Genomic DNA, 24,558 nt, shown 5'->3' with positions numbered 1-24,558 from the left:
ATTATCAATAAAACACTTAATTTCTTAAGTAATATCCAATACATTAGTCTTACTCCATCATGGTAGTAGCTACTAGCAAAATTAAAATATATGCCAATCATATACTTGATTTCAGTATCTTTTTTTTTTTTTTGAGATGGAGTCTCGCTTTGTCACCCAGGCTGGAGTACAGTGGCCGGATCTCAGCTCACTGCAAGCTCCGCCTCCCAGGTTCATGCCATTCTCCTGCCTCAGCCTCCCAAGTAGCTGGGACTACAGGCGCCCGCCGCCTCGCCAGGCTAGTTTTTTGTATTTTTTAGTAGAGACGGCGTTTCACCGGGTTAGCCAGGATGGTCTCGATCTCCTGACCTCGTGATCCGCCCGTCTCGGCCTCCCAAAGTGCTGGGATTACAGGCTTGAGCCACCGCGCCCGGCGATTTCAGTATCTTAAGTCATATATAGAAAAAACTCATTTTTAATTTTCAGCTGCTAAGCACCTTTTAGTATTTAATAACACAATTTAACAAACAACTTTTACTAATGTTGTACAAGACATTAATGGAATGATCCAACTAAAGAATAAGAAATTCTAGCCTGGACTTCTAGCCATCAGATCAGACTTTTTTTTTCTTTTTCAGCCTCACCCTTCTGGGTTCACGCAATTCTCCTGCCTCAGCCTCCAGAGTGGCTGCAACCACAGGTGTGCATCATCATGCTTGGGTAATTTTTTATTTTGTATAGAGACGAGGTCTCACTACGTTTCCCAGGCTGGTCTCAAACTCTTCAACTCAAGCGATTTCCCTGCCTCAGCCTCCCAAAGTGCTGGGATTACAGTCCTGAGCTACTGTGCCCTGCCCCACACCTCATGTTATAGAAAGGAAAATAATCTCATGTCCTTAGGGTCCTCCTCAAAAAGGTAAGGGATTTATTCATAAGAAAGACTGTGGCTGATTTGAAACATTACAAGGTGTCAAAAAAAAAAAAAAAAAAAACACTAACTCTTGAATAACTGATCTAATGCCTCAATGAGCTTTGTCTTCCTTTTGATATTATTAGCCATTTATACATAATAGCAATACAAGAGTGCTGAATTTTGCCTCAGTACTAGCAATACAAAGGACCGTCTAAAGAATTTACAACTGGAGAAGGATCTGGAATTGAAATTACTGTCAACTTGAGAAGAGGTATTAGTAATGAGAGGAAAAAAACAGATTTGTGTGGACTGATGTGTAGCCAAAAAATAATGATGGTGGGGACTTCTAAAAAAATAAAAAATTGAATTCGCTATAGCATCTTTTAATTAAATATAATATGTACTCTCTTGACAGAAGTATCACTGTGGGAAAAAAATAATCCAACTAATGACGATCATTTCTTTAATAAATTTATTTAACAAATGTGTCAAAAGTCAATGCAATATTTTTAAATTACTTCAAGAAGTTCTACTTTCAAAATTATAAAATATGATATTATCTGAGAAGTTTTAAAACAAGTCTAAAATAAGCACGTAGAACTTACTGCCTGTGCTTGCTTAATAAACTCAAGAATATCTTCTTTTAAAGCCTGATGAATTTTTGCTGGGCCTTTATCATCCCAAAGACAGACTGCATGCACATCCCTGTGAATATAAAGCAAGTAAACAAACAATGACAAAACAAGAACTGAACAAAACATCTTAAATTCTATTTCAGTACAGTTTCCACGGACCATATTAGAACCAAGCTAATATTGTCTGAATTCATTCATATAAACCAAGCACGTTTGTAAATTGCCTAATATATACATGTGTTTCTATTTTTATTTTCTTTTGCCATTGTTTTCCTCTTTAATTCTCTGCTACTTACCACATAAAATTTACTTATGAAAGCATGTCTCCATCTCCCAATGTCACTGCCCAAAGTTAACTGCTAGTAATATTTTCCTGTGCAAAAACAACTACAAATCCTTTTAATTCTTTAACACGATAGTTGTATACTATTTTGTCCTTTTATTTCAATTATTTTAAAAATTTTTTTAATTTTTATTTTTTAGAGACAGGGTCTTACTCTGTTGCCCAGGCTAGTGTGCAGTGGCACGATCATGGCTCACTGTAGCCTTGACCTCCTGGGTTGAGGAGATCCTCCCACCTAAGGCTCCCAAGAGCTGGGACTATAGGAGCATGCCACCATGCCTAATTTTTTAAAAATTTTTTTGTAGAGACAGTCTTGCTATGTTGTCCAGGCTGGTCTTGAACTCCTGGTTTCAAGGGATCCTCCTGCCTCAGTCTCCAAAGTGCTGGAATTAAAAGTGTGAGCCACCATGCCCAGCCTTGTTATATACTCTGTCACCCAGGCTGGAGTGCAGTGCCACAACCATAGCTCACTGCAGTCTCAAACTCCTATGCTCAAGGGATACCCCCGCCTCAGCCTCCTGAGTAGCTGGGATTACAAGCACGCACCTGTCTAGTTTTTCTAATTTTTGATAGAGATGGGGTTTTGCTATGTTGCCCAGTCTGGGCTTGAACTCAAATCCTCAAGCAATTCTCCTGCCTCAGCCTCCCAAAATGGTGGGATGGTGGGAATGTGGGCCTATTTTGTCTTTTTAAAAGTATTAGTCACTTAAATCACAATAAAGCAAATCTCCTAGCTTCCCTATGTATTACCCATTTACACATCAATTACTGTTTCTCCTTTAAACAAAAAAAACAAAAACAAAAGTTATCATAAACTGATATACAAAAACTCAGAACTTACAAAGCTGACATAGTTTACAAAAAGGTCCTTCATTATAGAAATATATTTAATACTAGTACAGCATGTTCAGAAAATTTCTCATAACCTAGTTGTAGGCCAGGTGTGGTGGCTCAAGCCTGTAATCCAAGCACTTGGGGAGGCTGAGGTAGGCAGATCACTTGAGGTCAGGAGTTCAAGACCAGCCTGGCCAACATGGTGAAACCCCCATCTCTACTAATAATACAAAAATTAGCCAGGCATGGTGGTGCACACCTGTAATCCCAGCTACTTGGGAGGCTGAGGCATGAGAATCACTTGAACCCGCGAGGCAGAGGTTGCAGTGAGCCAAGATGGCACCACTGAACTCCAGCCTGGGCGACAGAGTGAAACTGTGTCACAAAAAAAAAATAAATTAATTAAAATTAAAAAAAAAAGTAAAAAAATTACCAAGTTGTAAGTGAAATTACCACACTGTAAATCAGAGAAACTTACAACAAAAGGACAGGGTCACAATGAAGAATCATTCATTCAAAAAATGTTCCCCACTGATTCATTCAATTCATAATGGAGCCTCTACCATTAAAAAAAAGTCAAAGAAATCCAAATAAAGCATCTCCAGAATTATAACATGTCAATAATCAAATTGTTTTATATTCTAACTATTCTGTTCTTTTTTTTTTTTTTTTTTGAGATAGTGTCTCACTCTGTTGCCCAGTCTGAGGTGTAGTAGCATGAACACAGCTCACTGCAGCCTCAACCTCCTGGGCTCAACCCTGCCTCAGCCTCCCAACCAGCTGGGACCACAGGTGTGTGCCACCATGCCTGGCTAATTTTTTATTTTTTGTAGAGACACGGTCTCCCTACGTTGTCTGGACTGATCACGAACTCCTGAACTCAAACAATCCTGCCACCTCAGCCTCCCAAAGGGCCAGGATATAGGCATGAACCACTGGGCTTGGCCTATATTCCAATTTTTAGAGACATTATTAGAGCCCAAAGTTTTGTCTCCATATTACTTCGAATGCTTTTTTCACTTGTTCAATTCAGCTTGATAATGGTATCTGGTCCAGTGCCTAGGATGCTATAAGCACACAAATATTTGTTAAATAACAATATAAAAGCATACCTAAAAGGTATGCATACCTAAAAGGTAACACCTGACTACTTATTATGTGCCAGATATTATTCACTCATTCATTCATTAATTCATTTATTTGTTTGTTTGTTTGTTTATTTTGAGATGGAGTTTCGCTCTTGTTGCCCAGGCTGAAGAGCAATGGCGTGATCTTGGCTCACTGCAACCTCCGCCTGCTGGGTTCAAGCGATTCTCGGGCCTCAGCCTCCAAAGTAGCTGGGATTACAAGCATGCGACACCGGCTAATTTTTGTATTTTTAGTAGAGATGGACTTTTACCATGTTGGTCAGGCTGGTGTCGAACTCCTGACCTCAGGTGATCCACCTGCCTTGGCCTCCCAAAGTGCTGGATTACAGGCGTGAGGCACCAGTCATATACTATTCTAAATTATTTTAACCTACTTTATCTTCATAGCAAGTCTTAAGTACTCCTATTTTATCCTTATTTTACAGATGGGGAAATTGAAGGAAAACAATCCTAGATTACACAGTATATGGTGGAGCCAGGAAATCAGGCTCCAGAACTCACACGAAACCAAATCTACTCTTGAAACTCTCCAATCTATTAAACAAGAAGCTAAAGTGATCTTTACAAAACTCAAGTCACATCATATTACCCTATACTTAAATCCTCTAATGGTTGCCCAACACTCTTAGAATAAATTACAAAATGATTAAATGACTCCTGCATACCTAATCAGTCTCACCTAATGACTAAAGGAATCTAGAGTCTAAAAGAAGAGACTGGCCGGGCATATTGGTTCATGCCTGTAATCCCAGCACTCTTGGAGGGCAAGGCAGGAGGATCATTTGAGGCCAGAAGTTCAAGACCAGCCTAGGCTGCATGGCAAGACCTCATCTATACAAAAATAAAATAAAATAATTAGTTGCGCATGGTGGCACATGCCTGTAGTCCTAGCTTTTCAGGAGGCTGATGAGGGAAGATCACCTGAACTCAGAAGTTCAAGGTTACAGTGAGCTACGATTGTGCCACTGCACTCCAGCCTGAGCGACAGAGTAATGCTCTGCCTCTAAAAACAATTTTTTTTTTAAAGAAATAGGTCGGGCATGGTGGCTCATGCCTTTAACCCTAGCACTTTGGGAGGCCAAGGTGCACAGATCACTTGAGGCCAGGAGTTTGCAACCAGCCTGGCCAACATGGTGAAACCCCATCTTTATTAAAAATACAAAAGTTAGCCAGGCGTGATGGTGCGCGCCTGTAGTCCCAGCTACTTGGGAGGCTGAGGCAAGGGAATTGCTTGAACCCAGGAAGCAGAGGTTGCAGTGAGCCAAGATTGCACCTCTGCACTCCAGCCTGGCCAACAGGGCAAGACTCTGTCTCAAAAAAGAAAAAAAAAAGAAACTGATAGAAAATTGATTGACTATAACTTAGTATGTTATAACTATTTTATGCATATAAACAAAAGATGGTTTAGGAACTCAGGGACAGGGTAAGGGTGAGTGAGAGGCAGAGAAAGAAAGGCTTTCTGGAATAGTTGGTTCCTGAGCTTAATCTCCAAAAATAGGACTTTGCCAGGCAAAGGTGTACAAAGATAGAAGAGAGGATATTTTATGAAATAAACGACAGTATAAAGAATTGTGGGCCAGGTGTGGTGGCTCACACTTGTAATCCCAGCTCTAAGGGATGCCAAAGTTGGTGGATCACTTGAGGCCAGGTGTTCAGGACCAGCCTAGACAACATGGTGAAACCCCATCTCTACTAAAAAAAAATACAAAAATTAGCCTGGTGTGGTGGTGCACACCTGTAGTCCCAGCTATTTGGGAGGCTGAGGCATGAGAATTGCTTGAACCCAGGAGATGGAGGTTGTAGTGAGCCGAGATTGTGCCACTGCACTGCAGCCCAGGCAACAGAGCAAGACTCTGTCTCAAAAAAAAAAAAAAAAAAAAAAAAGAATTGTGGATGACTATGGTAACTGCAGTGAACTATAAGCACATCAGTGTGGCTACCCTGTAAAGTGAAATGCGAAGTGATAAGTGATAAGAAATTGAGCAACCCAACCCCCTTTTATCCCTTATATTCAATCATAGTCCTATTATATCCATCATGCAAATGTCTCTCTAATATGGACATTTCCCTCCCATTACCATAATGAGAGTCACCATCATCTTTTATTTAGTTTACTATACCAAAACTAACATGTATTAACAGCTTACTACGTGCCAGACACTCCACATTGACTCGTGTTAGTTTAAGAAGCCTTTTAAGAAGCTGACAGCCGGGCGCGGTGGCTCAAGCCTGTAATCCCAGCACTTTGGGAGGCCGAGACGGGCGGATCACGAGGTCAGGAGATCGAGACCATCCTGGCTAACACGGTGAAACCCCGTCTCTACTAAAAAATACAAAAAACTAGCCGGGCGAGGTGGCGGGCGCCTGTACTCCCAGCTACTCGGGAGGCTGAGGCAGGAGAATGGCGTAAACCCGGGAGGCGGAGCTTGCAGTGAGCCGAGATCGCGCCACTGCACTCCAGCCTGGGTGACAGAACCAGACTCCGTCTCAAAAAAAAAAAAAAAAAAAAAAAAAGAAGCTGACGGGGCCTGGCGCAGTGGCTCATGTCTATAATCCCAGAACTTTGGGAGGCCAAGGCAGGTGGATCACCTGAGGTCAGGAGTTCAAGACCAGCCTGGCCAACATGATGAAACTCCGTCTCCACTAAAAATACAAAAAATTAGCCAGGCGTGGCGGCAGGCGCCTGTAATCCCAGCTACTTGGGAGGCTGAGGCAGGAGAATCGTTTGAATCCAGGAGGCGGAGGTTGCAGTGAGCCGAGATCACGCCACTGCACTCCAACCTAGGCAACAAAAGCAAAACTTTGTCTTAAAAAAAAAAAAAAAACACCAGGCCAGGTGTGGGCATGGTGGCTCACGCCTGTAATCCCAGCATTTGGGAAGCTGAGCCTTTTAAGAAGCTGATGGGGCCTGGCACGGTGGCTCACGCCTATAATTCCAGCACTTTGGGAGGCCAAGGCGGGTGGATCACCTGAGGTCAGGAGTTCGCGACCAGCCTGGATAACACAGTGAAACCCCGTCTCTACTAAAAATACAAAATTTAACCAGCGCGGTGGTGGGTGCCTATAATCCCAGATACTTGGGAAGCTGAGGCAGGAGAAACGCTTGAGCCCGGGAGGCAGAGGTTGCGATGAGCCGAGATCGTGCCACTGCACTCCAGCCTGGGCGACAGAGATTCCGTCTCAAAAAATACAAAAGAAAAAAAAAAAAAAGATGAAGAAGCTGATGAGATTATCAACGTAAGAGATCTACTAAGGGAACACCTGTGAAGGAAAATGGAAAATGGGCTAGAGAAAGCTGGGTGTAGGTCTGATCCCTGTAGAGGAGATAAGAAAGGAAGTTTGAAAAGTAAAAATCAGTGTAGTTCTAAGAAAGGTTGGTAAGGCTGTTGAAGAATTCTGGAGCCAAAGTCACCCATCAGAGGAGACCTGTGCATCCCTAAAACAAACCTACCCTTGTAACCCTGCCGTACTCAAATCTCTTCTGCATATATGTCAGAAAGGTTCAAACAGGACTTGAGTCTCATAGGACAACAGGGAATGGTGTGGTAAAGGGGGTGGAGTTAGATAGTTCCCTAGAAATCTTATCCAAAGAAGAGTCAAACTTAGAAGGGATTTGGTACATCTTCTCCAGTTCTCTTTTCTCAATTGCCAGTTACTTCTCTGCATTGCTATCCCAGGGAAGAATGTTCTCAACGTACTTTTCTTTGTTGAGACAGGGTCTCTCCCTGTCACCCTGCCTGGAGTGCAGTGGCATGATCAGCTCATCATAACTTAAAACTCCTGTGCTCAAGGATCCTTCTGCCTCAGCCTCCTGAGTAGCTGGGACTACAGGCATGTGCCACCATGACTGGCTAATTTTTGTTTTTTTTTGAGACGGAGTCTCACTCTGTCAGCCAGGCTGGAGTGCAGTGGCACAATCGCAGCTCACTGCAACCTCCGCTTCCCAAGTTCAAGCAATTCTCGTGCCTCAGCCGGCCAAGTAGCTGGGATCACAGTTGTGCAACACCACACCCAGCCAATTTTTGTATTTTTAGTAAAGACGGGGTTTCGCCATGTTGACCAGGGTGGTATCGAACTCCTGACCTCAGGTGATCACCTGCCTTCACCTCCCAAAGTGCTGGGATTACAGGCATGAGCCACTACACTCAGCCTTGGCTAATTTTTTGTAGAGATAGAATCTCGCTGTTTCTCAGGCTGGTCTCGAACTCTGGCCTCAAGCAATCCTCCAGTCTCGACCTCCCAAAGTGTTGGGATTACAAACATGAGCCATCACACCCAGCCCCAAAGTGCTTTTAAAAGGGAACATGATATAAGGTAAATCTTTTTAAAAATTTAACTATACTAGAAAAATCTAGGAGTTGGGAAATAGGAGAGAGAAGAAATAGAAGCTTCTCAAGTCTTAAGGAGGCAGACAGAAGTGACAGGAAAAGAAGCAAGAAGTAAAAACTATTCCACACGTTTTGACTTCCTTGTGTAGAAGATAAGAAGAAATAGTGTGACCTTGGTGTGGTAAAATGGCATGTATTTTGTTTCCAAGTAGGAGGACTATCACATGCTTCTAACTAAGAGCAAGAAACATGAAGGCAACCACTAATGAAATAAACTTTAAAATTAATAAAAACAAAGAAAGGAAAATGAAGAAACAACAACATCAGATCCATGATAAAAAGTTATAGAAGCAATAAAAGCAGGAATATCAGTCATAACATTAAACCTGAACTGAATAACCAAGCCCATTAAAAAACAGTATGCCTTTTAAAAGGACAAATACTGTATGATTCCATTTATGTGAGTTACCTAGATAAGCAAATTCATAGATGGAAAGTAAAATGGAGCTGGGGGAAGGAAGAATGAGGAATTATTGTTTAATGGGTACAAAGCTTCTGTTTCAGATGATGAAGAGGTTTGGGGAATGGACTGTGTTGATGTTTGCGTAACATTGTGAATACAATTAATGCCACTGAATTGTACACTTAAAAATGGCTAAAATTGTACATGAATCTAGAGCAGCAGTTCTCAATTGAGGAAGGTATTATTCCCCTAGAAGGGTATCTGGAAACATGAGAATTTTTGTTTTTATAATGCAGGGTGGGGAGAAAGACACAGAAGGAGTGTTCATGACTGGAGTTGATAAGCATGGACAGGCTGGGCGCAGTGGCTCACACCTGTAATCCCAGCACTTTGGGAGGCCAAGGTGGGTGGATCACCTGAGGTCGGCAGTTCAAGACCAGTCTGACCAACATGACAAAATTCCATCTCTACTAAACACAAAAAATTTGCCAGGTGTGGTGGCGCATGCCTGTAATCCCAGCTACTTGGGAGGCTGAGACAGGAGAATTGCTTGAACTTGGGAGGCAGAGGTTGCAGTGAGCCAAGATCGTACCATTGCATTCCAGCCTGGGCAACAAGAATGAAACTCTATCTCAATTAAAAAAAAAGAAAAAAAAAAAGAGAGAAGGATGAAAGTGATATTGTACAATATGCAGAACAATCTCTTATACCACCCAAAATACCAAGAGTACTTCAATTGAGAAAGAATATAGATCATGAGAAAAGGGGGGAAAATCTCAGATAGTCAATGTACGTTAACATCAATACATTATTTAGTAACTGAGATTTAGAAAGATATAATCATTAAACCTAAATGTTAATGATTAACATGATCTAAATAGGGCTAAAATTTACAAGGGTGTTAATTATTGTCAGTCTTGGTGATAAACAGGAATCCCTTTACCTAAAAGGACTATATATTGAACTGCTTTAGGTACTCCAAGGAGATGAAAGAACTTTTTTTTTGTGTGTGTGTGAGATGGAGTTTTGCTCTTGTTTCCCAGGCTGGAGTGGAATGGCACAATCTTGGCTCACTGCAACCTCCGCCTCCCGGGTCCAAGTGATTCTCCTGCCTCAGCCTCCCGAGGAGCTGGGATTACTGGGGCCCACCACCACACTCAGGTAATTTTTGTATTTTTAGTAGACATGTTGGCCAGGCTGGTCTGGAACTCCTGACCACAGGTTATCTACCCACCTCGGCCTCCCAAAGTGCTGGGATTACAGGTGTGAGCCACCACACCCAGCCAAAAGATCTTTAAAAACAATGTGTTAGGCCGGGCGCGGTGGCTCAAGCCTGTAATCCCAGCACTTTGGGAGGCCGAGACGGGCGGATCACGAGGTCAGGAGATCAAGACCATCCTGGCTGACACGGTGAAACCCCGTCTCTACTAAAAAATACAAAAAACTAGCCAGGCGAGATGGCGGGCGCCTATAGTCCCAGCTACTTGGGAGGCTGAGGCAGGAAAATGGCTTGAACCCGGGAGGCGGAGCTTGCAGTGAGCTGAGATCCAGCCACTGTACTCCAGCCCGGGTGACAGAGCGAGACTCCGTCTCAAAAAAAAAAAAACAAACAAACAAAAGAAAAACAATGTGTTGAGGCCTCTAACTTAGCAAGTATAAGGTTATTGACAATTTCTACTTTGAAGTCCACTTTAATAGGGAACACCATCAAACTATGCTCCTTTTCTAAGAGTACTCAGAGAACAAGCACTATTCTCAATAATAAATCTTATCAACACAGACTGGCAAAAACAACATAACAACAAAAAACCTCACCACACCCAATATATCATTCATAAAATAGTTTACTATTGAATGATTTACAAAAAACATATGTATACATGAATGTAATAAAACTTTAAAATGCCTCAGCTGTTTCTTACTGAACTTTAATTTCCCAAAGGCCAGAAGTATAAGTTAATTGATAGTATGCAACAAGGTTCTATATCATTTAGGAAATCAGAGCATTTTAAGTGATAAAGAGAGAAAATGATTACAATAGCTCAATGTGTACAGCTTATGCAATTACACATCTATAATTCATTGATACTGCATTTTAATAGTGTGTCTGAGACTGCTAGCCTAAGAAACACCTATGTGCAAGGCTGGCCTTTGGCTAGGATGTAGCAATCTGGATTTCTGGGAGGATTCCCATCATTCCTTAATGAGAACGTTTTACGTGCCTAAACTATTTACACAGTGTGACTTACGTTGAACACTTTCTTTTCTTCTGCCAGTCTCAAATTTTGGTATGTGCCAGGCATAAGTTGCTTACATGACCAGCCCCCAGTAGAAAGTTTGGGTGCTGAGTCTCTAATTAGCTTCCCTGGTAGACAATATTTTATATGTGTTGTCACTGTCAGTTGCTGGAGGAATTAAGCTTATTGTGTGACTCCTCTGCGAGAAGACATTTGGAAGTTTGTATTTCATTTCCCCTGGACTTTGGCACATGCACTTTTTCTTTGTTGATTTTGCTTTGCTTCCTTCACTGTAATAAATCATAGCCATGAATACAACTACATAGTGAGTCCTATGAATACTCCCGGCAATCACTGAGCCTAGGGGTGACCTTGGGATTGCCAACACAGCTGGTGTCAGAAGTTGGACTCGTGAAGAGAGAAGCAGTAGGATGACAAACATTTGCTGCTTCAGTGGCTATAAAATCATTCATAGTATGAAACAGCAGTTGAGTTTCTGTGTTTTGTGACAGGTAAAAATTACCTATAAAATTTGAAAATGATAGCTCTAACACCAGAATTGGCTACCTCATTCCCCTGGCAGTTTCTGGCCATGCCTACTAAAGTGAAGGGAGGAAAAAACAGAGCCTGGATGATGTCTCTGTTGGATTTTTTTTTTTCTTGCCTCCAGGTGGGAAGAGGCCCAAAAGTTTCCAAAGGTGAGTTTGGGTGGACCAAAAATGTTAAAAGTTTGTATGCTCTCTCCTCCAAATAGGAAAAAAATAATAGCGAAATCAGAGCCCAGTGCTGGAGCAAAGCTTTAGATAAACTATGGGAGAAACAGGAGTGGGGAGAGTGACAGCTGTCTCTTCAGCCTAGCTGCTACTGCTGCAGTCCCTCCCTACACCTTGCATGCCAGTCAGGATCTCCCAGCAGCTGTAAGGTTACTCTTATAAACACTGAATTTACTGCTGATGGTTGATTAAATTTAAAATAAGGAATAAGGATGGCCAGGCATGGTGGCTCACGCCTGTAATCCCAACACTTTGGGAGGCTGAGGTAGTCAGGTAACTTTGAGGTCAAGAGTTCGAGACTATCCTGGCCAACATGGTGAAACCCTGTCTCTACTAAAAAGACAAAAATTAGCCTTGTGGGTACCTGTAGCCCCAGCTACTCAAGAGGCAAGGCAGGAGTATCACTTGAACCTGGGAGTTGGAGGTTGCAGTGAGCTGAGATTGTGCCACTGCAATCCAGCCTGGGAAACAGAGCAAGACTCCGTCTCAATAAATAAATACATAAATTTAAAATAAGGGAAAAATGTGGTGGGGGGGTTAAGAGATGACTTTGTACTTTGCAGCTACTGCATCTAGATGTATAATCAAAACTGACATAAGATGTAATATGCTGCTAGTCATTTCACAAATGCTAAAGGGACTGTCCCAATCAGGAAAAATTAGTGAGACAAAACTTCTTGCTTTTTTCTGCTGAAGGGACTGGAATTTAAACTCTGTGAGTATTGGGAACAGAATAAGTTTCCACAACGGATGATATTTACTATGACTTTTTGAACTACTGATGCCCGGGGAAAAAGAGAGACAACATGAAAACAAAGGAAATCTCCAGATGAAGGAAATACACTTTTGGAATTTTAAATGCAGTTTTTCATTGTTATTGAATTCTTGTAAAATTAGATGTCTGACCCTTAGAAGCTGATGATTTTCCAGCCGTATGTGCGTATTTTTGGGCAGATCAAGTTGGATCCTAAGACAAGGTAAAAAGGACTTAGGATAGTCTTGCTGATCACTTGGACTTGAAATATGACTGCGAGCCTGCAGTATCTTGGCTTTGCTCCTGCCAAAGACAAGACACTAACTGTTTTGGAATCCTGAAATCACAGATCTCAACTACCTGGATCTGACGCTAGGCTGAAACCTGACACTGCTACCAGGCTATTTGAACCTCAACACGAGCTGTGCTGAACCAAAAGCAGGCATATACTCAATAAACAGGACTTTGCCTCAATTTTTTTTTTTTTTTTGAGACAAGGTCTCACTCTGTCACCCAGCCTGGAGTGCAGTGGCACAGTCACAGCTTGCTGCAGCCTCAATGCAGCAAGCAATCTGCCTGAAGACTCAAGCAATCCTCCCACCTCAGCTCTCAATTAGATGGGACTACAGGCGTGTGCCACCACACCCAGATAATTTTTTTTTTTTTTAAGAGACAGGGTCTCACTATGTTGCCCAGGCTGGTCTTGAACTCCTGGGCTCAAGTGATCATCCTGTCTCGGCCTCCCAAAGTTCTGGGATTATAGGTGTAAGCCACTTTGGCCGCCAAAGATTACTGAAGACTTAAAAGATATCCTCTTGTGGAGCCAGAAACCATGAAAACATCATGGATTCTGGCTGGACCACCTCAACCACTCACAGACACCCAAAGAAAAAGGCTTATTCTCTGATGGGACTATCCAAGATGAAGCTGCTGATTGGTCTTATATATCTGATATGGAGACTAACAGTATTCCCAACTGGTGGTTCCTACCAAAAGCTGTAGCTGGGAGAGGGCACATCACAAGAGTGTAGCCCCTTCGCCCACTTCTTACAGATTAGATTTTGACCCCTTCTTGAGATGTCTCACTGCTATTGACTTCTGTTTGCCTTTCCGGATTGGTTGCAGTTTGCAGCAACAGATTTAATAACCTGACTCTATTTCTCTCTTTCCTGTCACCCCTCCTGGTACACACACACCTTAGTAAGTCAGTCTGGTTACTAAATGCAGCTGTCCCCAGAAAGGAACTGCTATTTTCTAGGCTACCCACTAGATACATAATCACGACAAAAGGGAGATAACATAAGCCCATTTTGAAAAGTTTTAAAAATCCAGGATTTCATCCTGACCATTTCCTAAATATTATATGTCTTTTTAATTAAGTTGTATACAAATGTTTTTAGTAAAAAAAACTTTTGTCCCTCATGCAGATCTGGATGATGGAGAAGACACGAAATTTTCATTACTGAAAGGGATACACTGATTTTATAAGGAAGAAAAAACAAAACCTAGCATTTGGGAAGGGACAGTGGAGGAGGAGGAGATTAATGATTTTTGCTTCTCACAACTATTCCTGAAAGCTTTCCCCCTTTTCCTAAAGGAAATCTCTCAGGGTTGCCTTTCCAAGCTGCCACGAGTCCTTTTAATTCAAACTGGTGAACTTACAATCACACCTAACAGCACCAACTATGAGATGGCAAAGAACAGCCTCAAGCTTCTGCACTTTCCATGTAGAACACCTCCTGTTTGGAACTAACTGCCTTCAGGCAGTCCATCTGAAACCAAGGCCTGAACTGAATTATAAATCAACTACACTGAATTGGGAACCCCAGAATATAAGGTCCCACGGTGGGAGGCCATGGGGGGGCCTTGTTAACCTGTACTACCTGACTAATATCTTGCTTGGGGTATCTTAACAATTTTAATCTTTTTGTTTCTAGGAGAACTACATGTGCTCTCTGGGATTATATTTGTTAGTGTATGTACCCTAGCATGGCACTGTCTCAATCCTGGAAGGCTTTCAGGTCCGCTTCAACTTAATGCCCTGAGTTATACTGTGCCTGAGTTGACAATTGTGCCTGAGTTGACCATGTTAAAAAAAAGGCCTATACAGAACTGAAAGAGAAAGCCACATGGTTTTTTAAGATAAACTTTATGATTAATGGAGTTTAACTGGCTAAATCCAGGACCCCTAAAAAGGGATAACTCGCCAGGCGTGGTAGCTCATGCCTGTAATCCCAGCACTTTGGGAGGCCAAGGCGGGCAGATCACCTGAGGTCAGGAGTTTAAGATTAGCCTGGACAACATGGAGAAACCTTGACTCTACTAAAAATACAAAAATTGGGCAGGCATGGTGGCGCACACTTGTAATCCCAGCTACTCAGGACGCGGAGGCACGAGAATCACTTGAACCTGGGAGGCAGAAGTTGCAGTAAGCCAAGATGGCGCCCCTGCAATCCAGCCTGGGCAACAGAGCAAGACTCCATCTCAAAAAAAAAAAAAAAGGGTTAGAGGCAACTGAGACCAATACTACAGGTTGGTCTTGCCCTGCTACATGGGGGAATGCTGACATAATTCTGCTGTAAAGACAATTTGGCCAATGGCAAAAAGTTAAACCAGCACCCGAGACTGCATCCCCTAGAAATGCCTGCTTGTAAGATTAGCCCTTGGCTGGCATCTGAGAATTTGAATGGTCAACAGTTTCCTACACTTAAATAAAACTTTCCTGAAATAACAGTGGCTTACTGTACTTAAACTGTTTATATAAACAATATGGTTTACACTGATTTTGGTACATGTTGAAAGAGACTGCCTATGTGACCACCCCTATAAAAACCCTGAGTACCAAGTCTCCAATAAGCTTCTCTGGTAGACAACATATCACACGCTGTCCATCACTGCTGGAAAAATTAAGTGTGTCCTGTGTGACTCCCCTGGGAAAAGACTCTTCTTGGAAGCTTGTGCTTGTTTTTTCCTGCACTTCACCCCATGTACTTTTTCCCTTTGCTGATTTTGCTTTGGATCCTTTCACTGTAATGACTCATAGTTGTGAGTATGATTGTATGTTTGGTCCTGCGAGCCCCCTAGCAAATCATCATACCTGGGAGAGGTTTTGGAGACCCTCAGCATAACTAGTAATACTATTTAATAGGTAAACAGAACAACCTAGAGTTACACATTCCATTTGGGTATGGAAAGACATCACCAAAATTTACTTTATGTTAGCAAACTGGGTACTTACGAAAACAGATCAAACCACTGCTGTTTTGTAACAGATTCCTGGCGTAAAAGCTTCAAAACAATCGGGCGCATAAAATCCCATTTGTCTTCAAACTGAAGAGAACCTTTATTCTTGGGGGGGAAAAAAAAGATAAAAGGGAGTTTAATTTAAATGCAGTTAAATAAAAAGTATCCTGTAATTTTTATGAGACAGCTAGAGAAATGAAGGGCTCAAATTTAAATGAACCAGTTTTCCGTAATGGAATCCCTACAGGCTTAATCTGTTATTGAGGAATCACAGGAAGACAATCATAAAAGAGAAAAATTAATTGTACAAATGTGTCTAGTGAAGAATTTGGCCTTGTCCAAAGAGACAGTCTGGTCTTTCCTCTTGGCTTCTAGTAGATAATCTCTGGACACTTAGAAAGTTACGTCTAAAAAGTGTGTCTTTGTCTGGGAGGCCTTGGGTCATACTGGATAGGCTAATAATGCAATTCAGGGAGGGGACTGTCCACACCTATATAATCCTAGGTGGAGGCTGACCAATCGGAAAGACGAACAATGTAACTTGAGATAGGGGTCTGGGGTCACATAGGGTCAGTCAACATGGAGACTGAAATCCCTGTGAGCAATTAATCAATCACACCTATGTGAATAACCTCTACAAAAACTCGACAGTAAAGGTTGGGTAAGCTTCCCTATTTGGTGGTACTCATGCATACTGTCACACATTGATGCCGGGAGAGAAATGTGTCCTGACCACATGGGAACAGAGCAAGATAAGCTCTGTATTTGGACCCCTCCTAAACTCTGCCCTATGAGTCTCTTCCTTTGGCTGATCTTATCCAAATCCTTTCCCTATAACAAATCATAACTATGGGTACAACAGCTTTCACTAAACGCTATGAGCCTTTCTAATGAATTATCAAACCTGAGAGTGGTTTTGGGAATCCCCCAAACTAACAGTTGGTGTCAGAAGTGAGAGTGGTCTTATATGGAGTCTGTATGGTCTATTTTTGTAGTTGTCCTAAACTCCTCCCAAAAAGTATATTGGAAATCTATATAAACTCTGAAAACTGAGGAGAAAAAGAAAACAGAAAAATCCCCATCTCCTTTGATAATGCTAACAAAAAACCCTGACACTGAACTGTTGAGAAAAGCGTAAGAAATGGAAAGTCTAGGCCAATCTTACCAGAGAAGAAAGATGCAAAAATCTAAATAAATATTATCAAATCAAACAAGTGTCATATCAAAACAATCAGACCTCATAATCATACAGTTTATCTCTGGAATGTAAAACTAGGGCAATATTAGGAAAAAAATAATCAATTACATTACCAAAAACAAAGGGAGAGAGAGACCCCATATGTGTTAGTCATTAGTTTAATACTCCTTTTCAAGTTAAGTGTGACCATGTGATTTGTTTTTTGTTTGTTTTTGAGACAGGGTCTTGCTCTGTCACCCAGGCTGGAGTGCAGTGGAGTGATCATAGCTAACTGTAGCCTTGACCCCCTTGGCTCAAGCAATTCTCCTGCCTCAGCCTCCCAAGTAGCTGGGACTACACGTGCGCACTCACCTCGGTCTCCCAAAATGCTGAGGTTATAGGAGTGAGCCACTGAACTAGGACCATCTGATTTATTTTGGCCAATAAATTTCAACAAAAGTCATTAATTTTCTTTTTTTTTTTTTAACTTTTAAGTTTAGGGGTACATGTGTAGGATTTGCAGGTTTGTTACAAAGGTAAACTTGTGTCATGGGGATTTGTTGTACAGATTATTTCATTACCTAGGATTAACTGATTATTTTTCCTGATCCTCTCCCTCCTCCCACCCTTCACCCTCTGGTAGGCCCTAGTGTGTGTTGTTTCCTCTATGTATCCATGTGTTCTCATCATTTAGCTCCCACTTATAAGCAAGAACATGCAGTATTTAGTCTTCTGTTCCTGCATTAGTTTGGTAAGGAAAATGGCCTCCAGCTCCATCCATGTCCCTGCAAAGGACATGATCTCGTTTTTTTTAATGGCTGTATACTATTCCATGGTGTGTATGTACCACATTTTCTTTATCTAGTCTATCACTGATGGGCATTGGGGGTGATTTCACATCTTTGTTAGAATGAATAGTACTGTGATGAACATATGTGTACATGTGTCTTTATACTACAGCACTGCAGTAACCAAGAAACAGCATGGTACTGATACAAGAACATATACATAGACCAATGGAACAGAATAGAGCCCAGAAATAAGACCACACACCTACAACTAACTGATCTTCAACAAACCTGGCACAAGCAACGGAGAAAGGACTCCCTATTCAATAAATGGTGCTGGGATAACTGGCTAGCCATATGCAGAAAAGTAAAACCAGACACCTTTCTTACACCATATGCAAAAATTAACTCAAGATGGATTAAAGACTTAAATGTAAAACCTAATTTTCTAGTACACCAGCACCAAACACCCTACGAAACTCATGACTGTCCTTTTTTTTTTTTTTTTTTTTTGAGACAGAGTCTCGTTCTGTTGCCCAGGCTGGAGTGCAGTGGCATAATCTTGGCTCACTATAGCCTCTGCCTCCCAAGGTCAGGTGATTTTGATGCCTCAGCCTCCGAGCAGCTGGGATTAGACATGCACCATCACACCTGGCTAATTTTGGTATTTTTAGTAGAGACGAGGTTTCGCCATGTTGGCCAGGCTGGTCTCGAACTCCTGGATTCATGTGATCCGCCCTCCTCAGCCTTCCAAAGCGCTAGAATTACAGGCATGAGCCACTAGGCCTGGACTCATGATTATTTTTCAATTATACAAATCTGTTGAGGATATTGCTCAGGTTAAGAACCTGAAATGCATATAGTGATTGTGTGGAATATGCAAACTCCCTGAAATTATAACACTGAAACAGTTTCTCAACGTATGATCTGACAACAACCTACATGAAAATCATCTGAGGTGGTGATTACACATATAGATTCCTAAAACCTACCTCAGGCCTATTGGATCAGAATCTCTTGAAGTTGGTCCACAATCTGCATGTTTATCAAATTCATGATAAAAATGTTAGATGGACTATGACCCAAACTAGCTTAAGAACCACACATTTACATCATACTCTTACGAATGCTGCTTATATTCGCAAACATAGTTCATTCTGAAAGTTAATACACTGTCTTGTTCCAGGTGCCTGCTTCTATCACACTGTATTCTTTTTTTTTTTTTTTTTGAGACAGAGTTTTGCTCTTGTTGCCCAGGCTGGAGCGCAGTGGCGTGATCTAAACTCACTGCAACCTCCGCTTCCCGGGTTCAAGCGATTCTCCTCCTCAGCCTCCCAAGTAATTTTACAGGCATGCACCACCACGCCTGGCTAATTTTGTATTTTTAGTAGAGACAGGGTTTCTCCATGTTGATCAGGCTGGTCTCAAACTCTCAACCTCAGGTGATCCACCCATGTTGGCTTCCCAAAGTGCTAGGATTACAGGTGTGAGCCACCGCACCCAGACACTGTATTCTTATTATAAGGACCCATGGGAGATATCCACTAAAAACTTAGTACTGGTATTAGCTATGCTTCTTTCCTGAACAACTAGTTTCTTTTTACCTTATGGACTTAAATGAATCATGTAAGTAACTTCACTCTCCTCTTAGTATTGGCTACTGGGAAATTCAGAGTCAGAATTACGATCCTGTGGCATATACTTTGTATACTAACTCTATGCCTGGCCTCACATTACTTTTTCTACTTTTTATTATTTTCCTGTAACCCTCATTTTCTTCTTTTATTCTTCCCTACGAGGAAAAGGTGTGCAAATGAACAAACATGAAAGAACCATGGAAAGAACTCACTTTTCTTGACTGACATGGAGAAACAGAATACTCTCTTCATAAGAGGATACTTTCTAATTTCAACTAAGTCTACTTCTACAAGCACTTTTGTTAATTTTAATTATAAAATTAAACATAGTGTAAGTCCTGCAATTAAAATAAAAAAAGATGCAGAGGACCACAGTAGAGAGATACTAGAGATAAATTAAACCCTGGTTAGGCTCTGAAATCGCCTAACAGACATTGTTAAGTACCAGGGAACATATTTTTGCTCTCCCTTTTGATGGAACACATAATAAACTCTTTCCTCTAATACTCAATTTTAAAAGGAATTTAATAATTAAATGTTTTCTATTAAACTTTTATAATAGATTCCAAAAATGATGCTCAAGTAGTTCTTTGACCTATTCTCTATTAATCTGAAGAGCATATCATTAAATCATAACTAAGCGGCGGGACACCAAATCCAGTATCTACAAAAGAGAATGCCTTATTAATATGAAAGGAATCTTCAGACTATGAACCTTGATTTACATACATTTTCACTGACTGACTGAAGGCTGCCTCATCTCTATTAACTTGCTACAAAGTTTCTTGAATTCCTTCATTATTATTCAGAATAACAAATAGGCTGGACTCAACAGTCGCTAGTAAGTCTAGAATTCTCTCATTCACTGGCTCTTTAGAGAACTTCAACATTTGCCATACTCCTGCCCCTCTATCCTTCACTCCTTACAGCACAACTAATCCCCTCATAAGCACTCTTCTCACACAGATGGGCCGCAGGAAGTCAACAGGGAGTTGGCAATGGGGGAATATCTGGAAAAAAGAGTATTCTAGGCAGAGAAAGCAGCCAATGCAAAGAACATTAAGGTAGAAGCATGCTTAATATATTCAAGGTAGAGCAAAGTAAAGAAAGCGGAGAGAGCAGATAAGGTCATAGAAGTAACTTAGCTTACTGGATATTACTGAGCAGAATCTTGTAGGACCCTGAAGGCCATTATAAAGCCTTTGGTTTCTACTATAAGTGAGATGAAGAGCCATTAAAAGACCCTGGGCAAGAAGCGTCATAATCTCTTTTTTTTTTTTTTTTTTTTTTTTTTGAGACGGAGTCTTACTCTATTGCCCAGGCTGGAGTGCAATGGCACGATCTCGGCTCACTGCAACCTCTGCCTACTGGGTTCGAGCAATTCTCCTGCCTCAGCCTCCTGAGTAGCTGGGATTACAGATGCGCACCACCACGCTCAGTTAATTTTTGTATTTTAGTAGAGACAGGGTTTCACCACGTTGGCCAGGCTGGTCTTGAACTCCTGACCTCGTGATCCGCCCACCTCAGCCTCTCAAAGTGCTGGGATTACATGCGTGATCCACCACGCCTGGCCTGAAGTGTCATAATATTATTTACATTTTAAAATCTACCTCATTACTATGTTGAGAATGCACTATAAGGTGCAAGGGTTAAAACTGGGTGTAGGATTAGAAAGCACTGATGGTGACCTGGACTGAGGTGATAGCAATGGAGGTACGAGAAGTGGTTCGATTTCAGATGCCCAAGAGGTGGTACTAACAGGACTTGCTGACAGTAAGCATCTGAGATATGAGAAAATGGAGTAAAGCATGACTTTAAGGCTTTTGTTCAGTAAGTGTGGCACTACCATCAACTAGAATAAAAGAAGATTTGACAGGCTTATGATGGAAAGCTTGTGAGACTGGTTTTAGATGTATTACATTTAACGTATCTATTAGATATTCATGTGAAAATGTTGAATAGGCAGTTCAATATGGAAATCTAGAATTTAAAAGGCCTATCAGAAAATAAAAACTTGAAGTCATCAGAATACAAATGGGTTTTAAAACCTGTTATTGGATGAGATCACTGTGAGAGAAGTGATAAATAAAGACAGAGACCCAAGCGTGAGGTCTTAGGTATCCAACATCAAGAGGTGGAGAGAGGGGTAAGAACTAGCAAAGGAGACAGAAAGAGCAACCACAGCACAGGTGGCAAGAAAACCAAAAGTATGGTATTCTGGACAAAAAGTGAATAAAGTATATCGGAAAGACAGAATAATCAATTTTAAGAAATTCTCCTGACAGATTAGGTAAGATAACCACTGAAACAGCAATATGGAAATCACTGAAAGTTTGTCCACAGAAGTTTTTGCAGAGTAGTAAGGACAAAACCCAGGTTAGAGTGGAATAGAGTGGAATTAAGAGAGAACGAGGAGCCAGGCACAATGGTTCACGCCTGTAATTCCCAAAACTGGGAGGCCGAGGCGGGCAGATCACTTGAGCCCAGGAGTTCGAGACCAGCCTGGGCAACATGGCAAAACCCTGTCTCTACCAAAAATACAAAAAATTTGGCCGGAAACGGTGGCTCGCACCTGTAATCCCAGCTCTTTGGGAGGCCGGGGGTGGGTGGATGACTTGAGGTTAGGAGTTCAAGACCAGCTTGACCTACATGGTGAAACCGTGTCTCTACTGAAAATACAAAAACCAGCCAGGTGTGATGGTTAGCCCCAGTAATTCCAGCTACTTGGGAGGCTGAGGCAGGAGAATTGCTTGAACCTGGGAGGCGGAGGTTGCAGTGAACCGAGATTGTGCCACTGTACTCCAGCCTGGGCAGCAGAGGGAGACTGTCCCAAAGGAAAAAAAAAAAAAATTAGCCAGGCATGGTGGCACCTATAATCTCAGCTACTAAGGCTTGGAGGTGGAGGTTGCAGTGAGCCATGATGGTGCCACTGCACTCCAGCCTGGGCGACGGTGAGACCTTATCTCAGAAAATAAATAAGTAAATAAAAACAAAAATAAATAGAGAAGAGGAAAACTGGAAAGAGTACAGACAACTTCCTTCACAATTTTTTCTATGTAAGAGAGCAAAGAATTGGCGTGGTAATTGATAGGGCGAGAGGAAGTAAAAAAATAATAATTTCTTTTTTGTTTTTTTGAGACAGAGTCTCGCTCTGTCCTTCAGGCTGGAGTGCAGTGGCATGATCTCCACTCATTGCAACCTCCGCCTCCTGAGTTCAAGTGATTTTCCTGCCTCAGTCTCCCGAGTAGCTGGGGCTATAGGCGCCCGCCACCACACCCAACCAATTTTTGTATTTTTAGTAGAGACAGGGTTTCATCATATTGGCCAGGCTGGTCTTGAACTCCTGACCTCGTGATCCACCCGCCTCAGCCTCCCAAAGTGCTGGGATTACAAACATGAGCCACCACGCCTGGCCAAAATAATAATTTTTTAAAGCTAGGATACAGTATGATTGTATGCTGATAGGAACGTTCCAGGATATAATGAAATGTTAATGATGTGGGGAAAGGGAGAGAAACTGCTAGTGAATTTAAATTACACTGGGTAGGCAAGAGGGAATGGGATCTAGTGCGTACGTGGAGGAAGTGACTACAGGCTAAGAGGAGAAGGCAAAAGAATGTCCATGTAGGGGCTGGTACGAGGATAGATGTCATATGACTGAGAAGTTCATATTTTATTGCTTTAATTTCCCAGTGATGTGGAAATAAGGACAATGCCTGAGAAGATGGGGGAGGAAATGCCAGAATGTTGATAGAAAAGATGTGAAAAATACATCTAGGAAAGTGGAAGAACAAGTGACTCTGGAAATGCAGTATGACTGGCCTCACTGTGGTCATGAATTTAAGGTGCAAACAGCATGGCTGTGTCTTTTTGTCCAGTGACATTCAGCTGTGAGGTACTGGCACTGAAAAGTGGAGACAGATTTGACCAGGGCTGAACACTTTTCCCAAGCAGAGTAAGACAGGGGCAAGGAAGTGAAAGGTGTATTGAAGAGAATGATTATAATGATTGAGAAGAGAATTTTTGTTGGGTAAGGGGGAGAAAATGGACTTCAAGATGAAAAGAGAAAGAGACTTCTGCTTCCAATCATGACAGAATAACAGGAACCAGATTTTCCCTCCTGCCTAAACAACTAGAAAACCAAAAGGCAGGGCAGGACAGTGCTTCCTGAGAAAAGAAAAACAAATGAGGTGAGTGCTACAAATGTCCAAACATACTGCCTAGAAGAGTGTCTCCAGGCCTCATCTCAAGGAGGGTAAACCCAAACAGCGGCTGGTGGTTTCACTACGTTTAAGAGACAGAGTTCAGAGTTTGAAAAGGCTGAGGTGACTAGAATTCGTGGCACCAAGGGAGCTCTGGATATTTATAGAGAAGGCCCTTGCAGCCTGTGGCTGAGTACTAACCTGTACCTGGGTGTGAGAAGACTATATGAGATGGGGGAAGAACCATTAGGAAGGGACGGGCAGAACAATCAGCAGAGCACACACAGGGCCAGAAACAGTTAGTGTTGCCACCAGCCAGAGTGGAAACACTCCTTAAAGTGCCAGGTATTGGGTAGAGTCCACAGAAAGTTACTGAGTCTACAGTGGAGCCAAAGTAGCCCTACTCTGAGTGATATTCTGGACACACTCTAACAAAACTTAAAGGTAAGCTTCAAAAGGATCAAACTGATTCCAAGCTACCTAACTGAATCACAGCCAAATCCAAAACTATTTAGAGAAAATGTTTAAAATCAGGCCCCTAAAACATATACTCACAGTGTCTGACATCCAGTTAAAAACTACCAAGCATGCAAAGAAACAGGAAAATATAACCTATCACCAAGAGGAAAAAAAAAACATCAAAAGAAGCTGACCCAGAATGACACAGGTGTTACATTCAGTAAACAAGGACATTAAGTCAGCTATTATACATATTCCATATGACCAAAAAGGTAGGGGAAGGCATGAACATCACAGAAATAAAATATTTTTTAAATGAATATCAGTAAGCTGTGGAACATCAAATGACCTAACCTACACATAATTGGAATCTTGATGTAAGGGTATAGCGAATATTTGAAGAAAAATGCAAAAATGTTGTCTAATTTGATGAAAACTATAAACCACAGATATAAGACATTAAACAATAAGTTGGTAGAGTCAGTGAGCTGAAGGCTTTAGTAATGGAGGTGGACTGTGGGAACAAAAGCACTAGAGAGAGTCAGAAAGACAGCGTGGTACCAGGTACATCAAGTAGGATGCTTGAAACAGATTATGGAAAGATGGAATTTAGCAAAAATCTATCATTTCTATTGTCTTTGTTTA

The 24,558-nt window shown here is 41.6% G+C and overlaps 1 protein-coding gene across 1 annotated transcript in view; it reads right to left on the bottom strand.

The window, feature by feature from the left end:
* Positions 1-24,558, bottom strand: part of CUL5 (cullin 5) — a 106,549-nt gene that overhangs the window by 62,967 nt on the left and 19,024 nt on the right. Inside the window, 2 exon segments of the mRNA XM_005579530.5 lie at positions 1,498-1,597; positions 15,646-15,755. Of these exon segments, the coding sequence (XP_005579587.1) occupies positions 1,498-1,597; positions 15,646-15,755 (210 nt within the window).

This window comes from Macaca fascicularis, chromosome 14 (genome assembly GCF_037993035.2).
Source record: "Macaca fascicularis isolate 582-1 chromosome 14, T2T-MFA8v1.1".
NCBI classification, from domain to species: Eukaryota; Metazoa; Chordata; class Mammalia; order Primates; family Cercopithecidae; genus Macaca; species Macaca fascicularis.
The sequence above is the reverse complement of the archived record's forward strand: the minus strand, read 5'-3'. Positions and strand labels throughout refer to the sequence as shown.